Here is a 16,177-nt window from a genome sequence, read left to right as displayed (position 1 = left end):
GCTGCTTTTGCTTCCGGGGGCGGGACATACGGCGGAAAGGAGGACTCGAGGTTTTAAGGCGGCACATTTGAGTTGAGTTGAGTCGGGCCCATGGCTCTATTAAAATAACTGGATACAGTGTTGCTGCTTGTAGCTGCCTCGAGTTGACGTAGTGGCCACTCAGTGGTACTACAGTCGAAAAAATCCCATGGGCCGAGAGAAGATTTTTCTCACTGAGCGCAATGTAATCACAAACTGCTCGTGTTCGGCTGACAGGGCACCTACAACTTTCAAAAATGTCGGATTTTGTGGCGATTTTTACCTATTTTTAGATCATGCACTTTTTCTCAGCTCAAAATCCTTCAGTTGTCTTAACAAACGCTTTAAAATCATTAGCTTCGGATACGCTCTGCTCCGCTCTAGCTCCTCTCGCTCTGATTGGTCAAAGCGATCACGTGATACACGAACCCGCGCACCGTGCGTGCGTTCGCGTGCATTCGCGTGTCCCCGCGGTAGAAAAGAGCACTACTGCGCATGCTCGGTCGGCCCACAGCCACCGGAAGTACCTAGCCAGGCTAGGCTAATCTGGGATCATGCGCCATTGAGCTCGGCCCATTGACTTGAATGGGTGGCCATTTTGGAACCTGGGGGCTTGGTCGGGCCCTGGACAATTGAAACTAGTGTAAGTTTCTGGAAACCTCTGAATTGTTCTAAACAGTAACGCCCTTTGTACACATCTATGGTTACAAAAACAAACACAGCGCCATCTTGAATTATTATTTGGATAAGAACACTGCATAAGTGAAGTGTGTTAAAGGACCACTAGACACAAAAATCACTTTTTTCTACTGTGTAAATGGGTCTACAATAGAAGTGTGTACCTATCCCTGGCCATATTTTGACATTTTAGTGCATATTTGTAAAAATCTGACTTTTGGGTCAAAGTCGTGTCTGTGTCGACCTCTTTACGATCAACGACGGTCAGAACATTAGAATTTCTGGGTTGGACTAACGGTCGCCAATGAGTCAGATGCAGGTTATTATGTGACGAGTGCAGCCACTGGCGTCTACAGGCGGTACATGAGGAGCCCCGACCTGGCACCGCCGGGCACCATCATGTCCCGCCGTGTCTGGAAAAAAGGGAAACGGCGTGATCCGAACACAAATGTCCGCTCTGTTTCAAAGTCTGGAGCGCACTGGTCCGCAGCGTGTTGGATTATTGTGGCTATCGGTCGGCTGTCAATCATCTCTCCAAAGTCTGACCACACACTCGCTCCCCCCCAACACAGCCCCACACCTGCTCGCCCCAACCCGCCGGGCACCACCCACTGAGGAGGATTTTGCTTATGGATGGAGTGAAGTTTCAGGTGTTTAAAGGGACAGTTCAGAATTTTGGACACAGGGCCTCATTTCCTCGTGAGCCAGAGTGTTGGAGACGTGTGGAGACATTTTTTTTTTATATTTCATCCAGTCCTTGTATTTGCAGAGGTCACTGGTGTTAGACTAGTGCATGTCAATGGTCAGAGTTTATCCTGCCAATAAAAACAGTCTTACCCACTCCACAAAACACCTGAAACAAATCTATTATTATTTTCCCAGTCTGTGGGGCCAGCACCCTGGACTTGACTGTGGTCTGCTGGGGGAGCAGCTCCAGTAAAAAAGACATTGGGCGGATCAACAAACTGATCCGTAAAACTGCTCACGTGATTGACTGTGAGCTGGAGACATTTGTCACAGTGAAGGGCACGAGGGCACTGGACAAACTGCTCTCCATCATGGACACTCCTGCTCACCCACTGGACCAGACTATAGAGGGACAGATAATACTCCCTACAACTGTACAATAACTCATCCTTATGTAACAGATAACCCTATGTTCTGTCAATCATCATATAATTTTTACACATTTTCCTTACAGCCTCTTAAATATAGCTGAGATATATTTTCATTAATATATTGCTGTAATTTATTTTGACTTGTACATTTACATTTATATAATTATGTCTTATTTGACATCAGTCTGTTGCTATTTCCACTACTTATTTAGACTTTATTATACAATTTCTCTTTGTTATTATAATTATGTCTATGTCTAAGTCTAATACATTAGATTTTTAATGTGTAAATAAATGCGTTTTTAAAAGTAGCTTCCCCCAGTACTGCATATGGCATTGACAATTTTTAAATGCTATGAGAAAAAATGCATCAACTTACGGTTTATCGCCAAAAATAGATTAAACAACCTCAAAGTAGAAATTAGGAAAGTGTTAAGAAAACCATGAAAGGGGAAAAACATGCCCACAAATGTCAGATTTGTCTGAGTGAGTATTGTTAGAGGTTTTGGCACATTTAAAGAGGAGTAGTGATTTATGTCTGTATCACACTGTGTGAATAAGGTAAGCTTTGAGGACTAAACCAAGTTTTAAGGACACAGCTCAGATTTCCAAACTGCAAACGGGCCGATAGGAGAGGAAAATGTATTTGTATTTGAAATACAGTGTAAAGGAATCCCCCCCAAACCGTCACCTTAACGTGGTTGAGGGGTTTCAGTGCCCAGATGATCCCAGGAGTTATGTTGTCGGGGGCTTCATGCCCCTGGTCACCCAAGGCAAACAGGTCCCGGGGGATGGGTCAGACCAACAGTGGTTCAGAAGCTCCATATGATGAATATTACTCAAAGGCCAGTGACATTGCCCGGATTGGCGTTACCGGGGCCCCACCCTGGAGCCACGCCTGGGGTGGGTGCTTGCCAGAGAGTGCCTGGTAGCCGGGCCCGAAGGAGCGATGTGGGGCTGTCCTCCCGTGGACCCACCACCCGCGGGAGAATCCATATGGGGCCGGTGCAGAGAGATCTGGGCAACAGTTGGAGGCGGGGGTCTCGGCAACCGGCTCTGGGCTGGCCTGGGACGCCTTGGGGTCCTCCTGGAGAAGCTGGAGGACGTGTCTGGGTTGAAGGAAGTCTTAGACTGCTGTCCCCACGACCTGACCCCGGATAAGAGAAAGAAAATGGAGGGATGGATGTATGGGAATCATTGTGTTTATGTAGAGTAACTGTAGCGTCTGTCAGGGGCCCATGGATCTGCAGGGGCCTCATGTCTGCCTGAGTAGACGTGTGTTCAATCATCAATATAGATACTTCCATATTTGAAAACTGATGCAAATGTATTTTTGAGCAGAATCATATAAACTGTGCAGTGCAGTATCACGTCTCTGCTGTTTTTCAATTACACATTTGGCTCAGTTGTTGAGTTTTGTATAAAATCTCTTTTTACTGTGTCTCCTGACTGCAGATGTGCCTTTCGCCCAAGTCTCCTTGAAAAAAAGATTTTAAAATAAATAAATGTCAAATAAAGCATTTGTGATCACAGGTGAAAGTTAATAGACTTAAACGTGGCTAAAGTGAGTATGACAGTGCGCCTGTAGGCCTGATAAAAAGGTAATTAAGTTTTGAGGTGATTTTGAGGTTTCAGTGCTTCTGATCACCACCTCTGCAAGTTATAAGTTTGTACACTGACAGACCCAGTGTGGCTGACTGCCCTGAGTGACGTTGGCAGAAACAGATGCATGAAATTGTGAGAGTACTACTTAGATCTACATCCAGTTCTATGTTTAGCCTCTGTACAGAGACTGTAGGCTATAGACAGTCTACGGTGCAGCAGAATTGTGTGATTTAAATGAAATGGTCTGTCCTCGCCTTGTTCTCTCCACGTATATCATGTTTTGATTTTATTCTATTATTCTCCAAATAGTTCCGTCATAGCTCTGGAGCGATCCACAGCTGATGTAAACAAGCATTCCGTCAACTACAACTCCCAGCATGCTTTGCCTTGAGCTCCCGCAGATAATTCTCTTGAATTTTTTGATTTTTGTCGTTTGAATCTAGACAAGCATTTGGTTTTGGTGCATTGTTGAGGCGCACATAGAAGAGAGTGGTGTTTTTAGAATAAAAGAGCAGGTGCCGTGCGCGGATGTAGCCCCGCCTCTGCTCCTGCACGCTCTTATTTATGATCGCTGTCGTTCACGGGCGTGTGCACGTACACGCCGTATTATTATGGTTTATTAGAAAGAGAGTCTAAGCACAAATAATGCACGGTGCTTAGGATGTCCCGGACGCAGTGATGCAGCGGTAGTGCGGTAAAATCCAGTGTTTCATTCATTGTGTTGGTGTTGCAAACGGAGCGGCAGAGCGGAGCGGCAGGCGGCGCGGCGCTCGTCGCTAATACTGGGTCAATAATTCGGCAAGGAGCCCCGGAGCTGCCGTCTGGAGAGGTAAGCGCGGTCCCCGGCTTCCACTGAACAGCTCAGGCTTGTGTCTGTGTTTAAACCAGCCCCTGCATCCAGCCGTGTCTTCTCCCCGCTGCACGCCGCTCACCGCGCGCTCAGGCCGGGCTCGCGTCCGCACGCACCGCCCTGTTATTTTTATTACCGGCCCGTGTTGTGCACGATTATTTTTTACCGTACTTGTTTTACCAGTCAATGAAAATACGGTGAGCACATGTGTGACAGTACCACACCAGGCCATTTATATTTCAGTGAATTTGAGCGGTGTGTTTGTTAAATCACCGCCGCTAGCTGCCGCCGCTAGCTGCCGCGGCTAACAGACGCGCGGAGCCTGGGCTGGTCCGTTAGCTCCATTAGCTTCATAATATTAGCTCCGTTAGCTGCGTTAGCTTTAGCCGGAGCCTGTGTCCGCCTGAGCCGCGGCCTCACACGGACCCGGAGCCGACCACAGCGCTCCCTGACCAAGGCTACCGACCGCGGCCGGCGTTTGTCAGGCTGAGTCATTCACACATTTAGCCGTGATTTTATTGTCGCGTTTCGGACTCTGAGGCTGTTCGCCGCATGCTAACGCCCGGCCGGAGGAGCGGCGGAGATGCTCGGGGCCTGATCCGGAGGAGAGGCTTCTGCTGCCGGACTCCGAGCTGCAGACAGCCCGCTCCCAGCTCCCGAACACCGCCTACATCCTCCACATCTCCGCACGTTTCACCACCAGCACCTGTTCGCTTTAAATACCAAATCCTAAACTCGTTCGGATCCATAAGTGGGAGGTCTGGGGCAGTGACCTTATTTAACACCGGGATTCAACCTCTGCTTCTTCATGACACAGGGCACTTTACCCCAATATAAGGCTCCTCTGGTCACCTTTACCCCACTGATGACTAATAAATAATAATTACACTACAATAAACATGAAAAAAAATCCCATCTAAATAAAATAGGCAGATAAATGAAATAATGAATAGTTTAATTTAAATTATAATTTTGCATCCTTGGATTGACAGAGAAGTGAGGGTTTTTCATGCACCAGGGGCATTCACAAGCTTTTAAGTTCTGTAAATTACATCTTAAATTGAGCTCAGTGTATCAAAAAAATTATTGAGAATTGCGAGAAGAGTTTTGAAGACGTGGGCATTGCCACTCAGACATGCAGTGATTGAATCCACAACCTGGAGTAATGTTTTTAAAAAAAATATATATATATATATTTAAAGGGACGTTATGTGTAATTCTAATTTCAGATTTTATAAATGTGTGTATGTTATATCCAGTGTTGGGAAGGTTACTTTTAAAATGTATTCCCCTACAGATTACAGATTACATACCACATACCCCAAAATGTAGTTTGTAACGTAATCCATAAAGTTACTTAAAGTGAGTAACATGAATCTGAATACTTTGGATTACTTGATATTGTCATGTTTTTTAAAACGACATGAATGTACCAACCATATCCTGAAAATTCTTGTTTGTTCTCTTCAAATTATCTGTTGGGCCCAAATCTCCATGAACAGATGACTGTTGTAGAGAAGCAAAAACCAGGAAATCTTAACATAAAATGTTTTGTTTTGTCTGCTAAAAGAAAATAAAAAGCCCAGTCTTTACTTACTTACTGTATTATTGATAGAGAAATTATTTCTATATGAGATCACTGCTGCCTTAAATTATGTCCACTCTGCTGTTAGGTGTCATATTGTTTAGTCCTAGTTTTAGTCCTGCTTTTAGTCCTGCTTTTAGTCCTGCTTTTAGTCCTGGTTTTAGTCCTGGTTTTAGTCCTGGTTTTAGTCCTGGTTTAGCCCAAAATGTGAAAACAGGAAAATACCGCCCTGTAATCCATTTATTTCAACAAAGTAACTGTAATCTAATTACCACTCACTGAAACAATAACTGTAACTGAATACAGTTACTCATAATTTGTACTCTGATTACGTAATCCTGGTACATGTAATCTGTTACTGCCCAACAGTGGTTATATCTGAGTCTACAGACACAAGGGGGGCATGTTACTAAAACAATTGACACGATGGCCAAGTTGTTGATTATTTAATTTGGTGTTTTGGTTCTGAAAACGATTATCCAGTCAGAAAGCAAAATGAGCCTCTGAGCCTCTGAAATCCAGTTGGTTTAAATCTTAAAAGGCTCTTTTTGATCTGAATGGTCCCTACCTAAACTCCAGCACCTTCAAACAGTTATTAATCAGTGCTATTGCAGCTCTGTGAGGGACTTCTGGAGGTTCTGAGCTTTCACATGAGCTCTGACCAGTCCATATACTAAGAATGAGAAAAGAAATGATGTATCCTCTATCTGCAATAAATATTTTTTGACGCGTTTTACTATAACTGAACTTTTACTATATTATTGAAAGTGCAGAGGTTCTGTAGCGCCAGTGAAATGTTTGTAAATTGTGATGTGAGACCCGGTGCTGTCACAATCACATGTTGTATTTATTTATTTATGTGTAGAGCCGTGAATCTGAGCAATCAAATCACTGAAGCTCTAGTGCAGGGGTGTCAAACTTATTTTGGTCCGGGGGCCGTATTCAACCTACTTTCATCCCAAAGGGCCAGATCAGAAAACTCATGGCATATATACTCCAAAAACAGTAATAAGTTCAAATATTTGTGCAGAGAAATGCAAATTTATTACAGAAATCTTTTTTTAATTGATGAACTCTTTCTTTTACAAAATATTATAATATTATGAACAACCTGAAACTTTAAGAAAAATGCAATTTCAACACAATGTTTTAACATGAACTTCTATGCAAATAGGAATAAGTAAATTTTTCTTGGAAAATCCTGCACTCAGTGTCCACTTTTCTCATTTTTAAAATTTTTCTGATGAGGGTGTCACGGTCAACAGTCAAAACGATCATCCTTTAAGAGCGTTTGGAAAGAGGCAAATCTTTATTTGTGCTGCTCTGGTGGGAGGGGCCACGCACAGAGGCACAGGAGATGCTGCTATGATAAGCGGCACAGAAAATTACCAATATTTTAATAGAAAATATAATTAAAATATTTTAGTAGAAAACCAGCCGAGGGCCAGATTAAAGGTCTTGGAGGGCCGGATCTGGCCCCTGGGCCGTATGTTTGACACCTGTGCTCTAGTGTGTCCTGTGAGGAGCTCTGTCAGATTCACCTCTGAGCTGTGGAGGCACTGGCGCTCTTTTCTATATACATTATAACATGCACTGTATTAAGAACACGTAATATCTGGTTCATAGTATTAAAAACGTAAAAATAGTAAGAATAAAAAAGTTAAATAAAGATTGAACTAAATATAACATTTCCTCATCAAAAACATGCGTGACGAGACTTTAGATACAGATACATGCATGTTTGAGTAGTTTAACCATCTCTCTCGGGCCCTATTCAAACTTTCCTTATGTTTCACAGTACACCGCAAAAACTGGAGGGTTAAAACATTTCAGAGTTGTTTTTAACACCAAAAGTGTTATTTTAACTATTTGAAAGTTAAATGGAGGTTCGAGTTGGGGTTATTTGCCGGATTTGATGTGGTTGAGGTTAATTCAACTTCCTCTAGTGTCAATTCAATGTCCGTCCCTTAGTGTCAATTCAACTTCCCTTAGTGTCAATTCAACTTCCCTTAGTGTCAATTCAACTTCCCTTAGTGTCAATTCAACTTCCCTTAGTGTCAATTCAACTTCCCTTAGTGTCAATTCAACTTCCCTTAGTGTTAATTCAACTTCCCTTAGTGTTAATTTGGCTCCTCCCTTTCACCACTTCAAACTCTTGTGAAAGAACACCAGTTTGAACCAATTTTGTACATAATTTCATCTTAAATTAACTAAAATAAAGTAAAAACAAACTAAAATGCCTCTGTGTGTTGTTTAGCTAAATCAGAATAACTCTACAAAGTGTTATCCGTTTACTCTCAAAACGTGAAATATAACTCTGGATTTCGGGTTAAACAGGAACTTTGGTCCAATGGTGTACTTAATGAACATTTCCAAAAATGTTAAATTAACTCTAGAACAGATTGGATATATAAGCTGTCTGAGACAGCTAAAACTAAACTCTGAGAAAATGTTAAAATTGATTCTGTGAGAGTCCATTTTAACACTCCTTTTCTCTGTGTATGAGCCTGTACAAGGCTCCGCCCACAAGCTTCATCACCCATAATGACAATCACCCACATGATAATTCTCCATAAAAGTGTGATACAAAGCCATACACTACAACTTCACACAGCTGATATGATGTGTTTCATTAGTATGATGCACACTGATTGTGAATTTGAGTTTGACTCCTCTGCTTTAGAGTGACATAAAAACACTGGGACTAAGTTGTGGGCCAAAATAAATATTTATTGAAAAATTCTGCATATTTTCTCTTCTTTCGAGATATGCAATGTTAAACGTTTTCTTTTTAAAATAAATGTTTAGTAATAGTTTTGCTTAAACACTGAATCCAGAAGAAGCATAATATAAAATAATAACAACAACATTTTAAATACCATATTTTCCGGGCTATTAGACGCGCTCTTAAGTAGGGATGGGCATTCGATGAAATTTTCTTAATCGAACGTCGGAAGAATTAACGATCATCGATTAATCATTAACATTTTTATATTAAAATTATCATTATTATTTCTATCTGCACTACTAATCTGCATAAATAAATTAAACTTTACGACATATAAACCGTAACCACTCTAGAGCCACATCAGCCCGTTTGGCATTATAATGTGTTTAATTCAGTTTTGTGCAACTCTCACAGAAACAAAACTTAAAACCGCATCGCTAATTTACATAAACTAAGCGAAGATAAAACTACAGCTCTTGTGTCGCTGATGCGGTCAATTTCTGTCGGATTAAAAGACACGACTCAGTGGAATACAGGTTAGTGTGACCAGATTTGAGTTTGTCAAAACCAGGACACCGTACGGGGGGAGGGAGGTGGGGACTCGTCATCCACATTGCACGACTCTCACCTGACAAAACTTTTTCCTACTGGACACCGAAACATATGTGCTGCTTTATACACTGTGCACATGGACTCACACTTGTCCCGAATGCAACGACTGCGCGACTGCGCCCCACAATCCAGAGCGCCCCATACACGAATCCACTTGGGTGTCCCAGCACGACTTCAGTAAACTACAAAGCCGCACCACCCGCAGCGCATGCAAACACACATGGAGCAGACAGCAACCGCACAGCGAAACACACCCACAGACACACTCATCACTCCACGCCGGCGAGGAACGGAACGGAGGAACGAACCGAAAAAGCGAGTGCAATGTGCCACTTCTAGACACAACTGAACAACTGAGTCACTGCGAACACGCCGACAATCCAGTGGTCCCAGGCAGCACCCTCCCTACACGCCACAACTGAACAAAGCCCAGAGTCACCGTGAACGCCACAAACAAACAAAACCACTCACCCATCACACTGTTGGGTTTCCTTTAAAGTCCCACGCGGTTTATTTGTGAAAAAAGTTTGACAGTGTGCTCTATAATCCAGAGCGCCTAATAGTCCAGAAAATACGGTAAATAATGTCTCTATAGTTTATCTGTAGCCGACGGGCAGCTCTAACACATTTGATATGGTTTCGTGGGCCAAATTTGGTCCCCAGGCCTGAGTTTGACGTGTCTGAAGGGTGAGTGACTTAGTGTGAGTAGCATTTTCAGAACAACAAAAGGTAACATGGTGATCTAAATGTGTTATGTTACAGTAGTTATAGCCCATAGAAGTAAAATACACCTCTTTAAGACTTTTTTATTTGTTTTTCAGGTCCGTGGGCGGAGCCTTTGTGGGCGGAGCCGTCCTTCCCACCATGTTTTAGGGCTGCTGTTTATTTGTGGCCTGTTAGAGGACAGGTGACAGGTGACAGGGGATCACAGCTGGGCAGGTGTGTAGTTGAAGTTTAATGACAAATGAAAGGAGCGTTCTGTGCCCGTTTCAAAGAGACATGCTAAAGGAGCAAACGTTGCCCCCTCCTGGTCGTGTTTGGGATAGTGCTCCTGTGATGACGTGGCAGTCGGGGAGGCTGATGTGACGAGGCCGCACGTCACCACGCGTTTCCACTGATCGTCGGACAGAGGTGTCGCAGCCTAAACTGTCCCCGCTTCGTTTCCCCTTCTCCTGGTTCCTGCTCACAGCCACGATGCTGTGGTCCTGCTGCTCCGCCTGGAAATCCTGAGCCAAGACTCTGGAAGGCGACCCACCCCCGCCGCGGGACTGCTACCCGGTGAGTCCCTCTGTAGTCCCAGTTCAGGCCCAGTTCATAGACCTGTCACAATAATAATTCATGTCAAATTCGATTTTGATACTAATGACTAAGTATTTGATACTCAACTCAGATTCCGATACAACAATGATTTATACAATAAAATGTGATTTTCAACATTAAAATGCAGTACTTTCTTTCATATTCCCATGTGGCCTTATATCTGTGTCAGTCTACCGTCAGTCTACCGTCAGTCTACCGTCAGTCTACCGTCAGTCTACCGTCAGTCTACCCTCAGTCAGTCTACCGTCAATCTACCGTCAATCTACCCTCAGTCTACCCTCAGTCTACCCTCAGTCTACCCTCAGTCTACCCTCAGTCTACCCGGTCACAGTGGTCCACAGTGGTCCACAGTGGTCCACAGTGGTCCACAGTGGTCCACAGTATGTAGCCTTATACTTGTTCTGATAAAGATAAAGACCAGACCATCTAACATATTGAACGAGAAGTCGAGTTAGTAATTATCCTGACAGGCCTAGTTTTTGTCCAGGTTTAGTCCAAACTATGACCAGGAGCAAATTAAACAAGTCTATCAGTTCTGACCTGGTGTAAACCCCGGCCTCGTTCTCTGAGGTGGATTATGAGTTACACGTTACTTTGAGGTAACTCTGGTTTAGTGGCTCTATGAAGCTGGAAGACTTTGGGGGCAAATGATCTCTAACCTGCTCTGGACCAGGTTAAGTTCCTAAATAAGATCAGAAGATGACTCTGACTGGAGGCAAGCCTTGAGCTGGTGATGTGCAGAGGGTTTCCTCAGGATGGTGATGGTTCCACTGACCAACACAGAGCTCCTGACCTCCTCAATGAGATGTTTCTGACTCAACTGTGTTTGTCCTCAGTCCCTGCTGGACCCCAAAGCCCTGTCCGAAGCCTGTGCCCCAGATGGGTTGATGCCGGGTGAGTCTGGTTTATCTCTGTAGTGTTTGTAATAGTATTTGTATACAGTATTTGTGTTAGGATGATAATATCAGTAAAAGTATAATGAGTATAATTGTTCTTGTGTCTGTAGAGAGCGGGTACTGGCAGCTCTGCCCCACAAAGCCCCTCCAGGGGGGGCTGTTGAGCTCCAGTTTCCCTCCTGGCCCGCTGCCCCTGGCGGCCGATGGGCCGTCGGTGGAGGACCCTCTGGCCCCTCCCCCCACGGCGGCCCCACCCCCTGCCGGGCCCTTGGCCCCGCCTCCTCCGCCCCCGCCCAAACGGCACTGCCGCTCGCTGTCTGTGCCCGAGGACCTGTCGCGCTGCCGCTACACCTGGCGTCCGAGCGCGTCCAGGGTGTGGACTCCGGTGGCGCGGCACTGCCCCGGGGCGGCGGTGGGCGGGGCCGCGGCGGTGGGCGGAGCTGTGGCGGGCGCAGTGGGCGGGGCCTGCTCTTCTCTGAACTCGTCGCTGCACTCCTCCTCCAGCCCCACCTTCTTCAGCCTGGCGCTGTCGCCGGACTCTCCGTTGCCATGGAGCTTCCCGTGGGAGGAGGCGGGGGGTGGGGCTTGCTGCTGCTTCTTCCCGTCGCCCTCGTCGTGCTCGTCGTCTCCTTCACCGCTGCACCCGCCCCCTCCGCAGCGTCGCTTCTCTCTTTCTCCTGTGCTCATCAGAGACTCCGGCCTGTTCCTTCCTCCCCCAGTCCCGCCCCCCGCACCTCAGGCTCCGCCCCCCGCCTCAGCCTGCAGCACGCCGTCCTCTCTGCGCCGCAGTCTGCCCCCCGCCCCCCGCTGCCACTCCCAGCCCTGCGACCTCCTGCTGCTCAAGCCTGGGCTAAAGAGGAGACGAGATCCCGACCGACCCCCCGGGAGACCAGGGCTGGACTTTACCAAGATGACCCAGGTACTACTACAACTTCTACTACTACTACTACTACTACTACTACTACTACTACTACTACTACTACTACTACTACTACTACTACTGCTGCTGCTAAATACAACACTACTGCATGTACTACTTTTACAACAATGGCTACTACTACAACAGGGTTTGGACGTTACCAGGAAACTATAGTTCTACTATAACTTTTGTCCCTATTTGGCCTCCATAGTTGTAGTTTTGTCCACACTTGGCCTTCGTAGTTGCAGTTTTATCCCTCTTTGGCCTCTGTAATTGTAGTTTTGTCCTGCCTTGACCTCTGTAGTTGTAGTTTTGTCCACACTTGGCCTTCGTAGTTGCAGTTTAGTCCCTCTTTGACCTCCATAGTTGTCGTTTTGAGTCCCTCTGACCCTCTGTCTGTGCTGCAGACCCGGAGCATGGACCCCGGCTTCTGCCTGGAGCGCGGCCGGCTTGGCTCCTTCTCCGGCGGAGATGTGTGCATCTCCATGGAGCCATTTCCTGGGGGACTTCCGCGGTTCCTGTTCTCCGGCTGAACTTTTGGGGCGCAGCAGCATCGGTCCTTTGAGCGAGAGCGATGAAGAGTGCCCCGAAAACCCCGACGAGGAGGAGGAGGAAGAGGAGGAGGAGGGAGAGGAGCGAGAGACGAACGCTCCGCCAGTGTTTGAACGCGACTGTACAGAACTGGACCTAAACCTTATCGAGGAAAACTGACCCGAACTTTATTTATACATTTCTACAGCGGTTTGAGAGGTGCAGGGGGCAAGCAATGTCTTCTGTTCAGAAATCACAAAGTCAAACACGACCCCGTCCAAGGCCCTGCGCTGGTTTAACATCGGAAAAGCTCTACACAAAACTGCCACCGTTAAAGGGCACATATCACACTATTTTCTGATCTATGTTATAATGTTGTTTCCTTATCGTAAACGGACCCGGAGTTGTTTCGTTTCATTCACACAAACCCTGCAGATTTACACCGAGCTGTTTTCTCAAACAGAAAAAAAAACTCCATACGCCATTTGAACGATTTCAGCTCGGAAATGTCCAATCTCAGAAGGAAAACTGAGCTGTTAACTTGAAAACTAACGCCAACTTCATGAGATCACAAGACAGATTAGAGCTTTGGAGATGTAGAACGACTAATAATAAAAGGTTACTCAAACAAATCAAGCGCGAATGAAACAAAACGCAACTCCCGGTCTGTTTTTGATGAAGTAACAACACGATAACATGGCTCAGATTAATAAATTTTACATTTACCATTCATTTTTCCCATAGACTTTCTGAAAAAAAGAAAAAGATATGTCGCAACTAATGACCACAAATCACAATCAGCTTCAAAAACTGCATAAAGCGCTATTTCACAGAGTTTTAAATCTGTTTTTACACTCAAAACAAACAAATGTGACGAATAATTTCACTGATAAGGATAAACATGTCTTTAGTCCGCTGAGAATTTCTTTAATGGCCTCGCAAAACTGGTCAGCCTCCCTCATCCCTTTTAAATATTTTGGAAAGTCTACGGGGAAAGTGAACGGGGAAACCGCTCCGTTCACAATCACGAGTCACAAAGCCGCAGTTGTTTAGATAATCCGCCGTCCTCTGCAGAGAAAGGAGACGTCCCTGTGTCTCCGCTCCTTGTTTTTTATCTTTCGTTTGGTGACAGAAATGGTCAAAATTCTTGGGTTAAATTGTACAAAAAAAAGTTTAGGGCTGAATTTTGATTTGGCAAAAGTGCATGGAAAGCTTCATGTTCGGCTGGAGTTACTGTAATGGGCCTATAATAATATTTCTCGCCTATTTCTATGTAGTAGCAACCTTAAACATTTTAGGAGAAGTCCCCGGTCCCTGTGGATATTGTGCAACCCCGTGTCTCCGCTGGGTTTTATTCTGCGTAAAACCTTGTAGCTTAGACGTCTGCATGTTGAGACCCTCTGGAGACACGGGGACGTCTCGTACTCTGCGGAGGAGGACAGTCGATGAGCTGAAGAACGGCAGGCTTTGGGGTTGGTGCGAGTCTGCGCTGGAGGGAACGGATCACGTGATGTTTTTAAACTAATCCTGATTTATACAGGCGAGTTTCAGCTGACGTCATTGTTATTAAAAGCGCGCGTTGCATGCTGGGAAATATTTTGGTCTGAGGCAAGAAACACGGTAGTGGTCAAACACAGTGCGTAACCTCACGTATTTATCCCCGGTAATGGTAAATTCCTGCTGCATTATCGGATGCACAAATAGAAGCACGGAAGAAGGAAAATGTCTTTTTCGTATTCTGAGTGAAAAGAACCACTAACGGTGAATTAAATGGCTTTCAAACATTTGCAGAGCAAACGTAGAAGATCCTAACAAACCGTGGACTCCAACAAGTTCAACAACACATCGAGACTCTTGGAGGTTTTCATCTTTTCTGCTGTGAATGGCCCAGGAGTTTCCACCAAGTCATTGTGGATATCGCCCAAGTGAATATTTGTCCAGGTAGTTGGTGATTCAGACCAGAAATTTGGTTTGGTCCACCTTTTGTCGGGGTTGAAAAGGGTGATTTGGCTCCATCGATGCTTTTGACCAATTTCTGGTCAAATGGTCTTGGGTCCTCTGCTGTTAGAGTGGATAAATAACCGGGATCAATACCCTTTACGTGCTTTCTCGCTCCGTCCGTCATGTTGAATTAGTGTTTTTTGCCGCCGACCAAAATAATTCCCAGCATGCAGCACGAACTTTTGTCAACAATGAAACTCGCCTATAAGTTATGATTTGGGTTAGGATCAGGGAAGGACCTGCATGTAGCCCGTGCGCTTAATTTCAAAAGAGGTTCCACAATCACAACTGAAGCCGGGTTGCCAGTGCCTTAATCTGCAGATAGAGACACGGACAGGCCTCGTTTGAAAGCTCAGAACCTCCAGGATTCACTCCCTGAGGCTGCGTTTACACAGGAGCCGGGTATGCTGAGAAGCGAACATTTCCCTCCCTCAGTTTTCCAAAATAACGTGCACAGAGCATCGTTTTCAGAAAAGTTTTCGTTTACATCGACCCACATAAACGCACCATCGAGAGCCATCATAACTACACCGAGCCTCTGGGCGACGTTTCATCATCATCAGAGTAAAAGGGAAACACTGGTCACACTTTTGGTCCATCAGCTCCTAAAACTCTGTTAGTTTATCTCACTTTACACACAAACCGTAGTTTTCCACAATCTAGACTTTAGAGTTAGAGTTTTTAGAAAGATTAATTTTTAGAGGGAATTCACCGTTTGCGTGTAAAAGATGGAAACAAATGAAATCCATGTATCATTTGTTTTTCAAAGTAAAACCAAAAATAAGAAAACGAAAAAAAACAACTGTTTTCTTTATTATTCGTCTCCAAAACCAAAATGGAAAAACAGATGATTCGTAACTATTTTTTTTTTTTTTCAATTTTCGATTTTGTGTTTAAATTAATAATGGAAAAAACGGATAAGAGCCGTTTCCCGTTTACGTGACTTAAACTGTGATGCCGGACTGAACCAGGACTGAACCAGGACTGAACCAGGACTGAACCAGGACTGAACCAGGACTGAACCAGGACTTAAACCAGGACTGAACCAGGACTTAAACCAGGACTGAACCAGGACTTAAACCAGGACTGAACCAGAACTGAACCAGAACTGAACCAGAACTGAACCAGGACTGAACCAGGACTGAACCAGGACTGAACCAGGACTGAACCAGAACTACACCAGGACTACACCAGGACTAAACCAGTCTCAGTTCTGGTCTCAGTTCTGGTCTCAGTCTCGGTCTGGTCTCGGTCTGGTCCCGGTCTGGTCCCGGTCTGGTCCCGGTCTGGTCCCGGTCTGGTCCCGGTCTGGTCCC

General features: G+C 45.1%; 1 protein-coding gene across 1 annotated transcript; it reads left to right on the top strand.

Annotated features, from left to right (window-relative positions):
- Positions 1-4,003: 4,003 nt before the first annotated feature.
- fam53c (family with sequence similarity 53 member C) lies at positions 4,004-15,790 on the top strand. The gene is given in 7 exon segments (XM_055149069.1): positions 4,004-4,248; positions 10,016-10,133; positions 10,241-10,472; positions 11,351-11,408; positions 11,521-12,329; positions 12,737-12,823; positions 12,825-15,790. Coding segments are annotated over 4 exon segments (1,119 nt in total). The 5' UTR covers positions 4,004-4,248; positions 10,016-10,133; positions 10,241-10,472; positions 11,351-11,401; the 3' UTR covers positions 13,041-15,790.
- The last annotated feature ends 387 nt before the right edge of the window (positions 15,791-16,177 follow it).

Source organism: Boleophthalmus pectinirostris, unplaced genomic scaffold (assembly GCF_026225935.1).
Source record: "Boleophthalmus pectinirostris isolate CB_2022bp ecotype Guang Dong unplaced genomic scaffold, ASM2622593v1 HiC_scaffold_12, whole genome shotgun sequence".
NCBI classification, from domain to species: Eukaryota; Metazoa; Chordata; class Actinopteri; order Gobiiformes; family Gobiidae; genus Boleophthalmus; species Boleophthalmus pectinirostris.
Note: the sequence above shows the minus strand (reverse complement) of the source record. Positions and strands in the feature narration are given on the sequence as shown.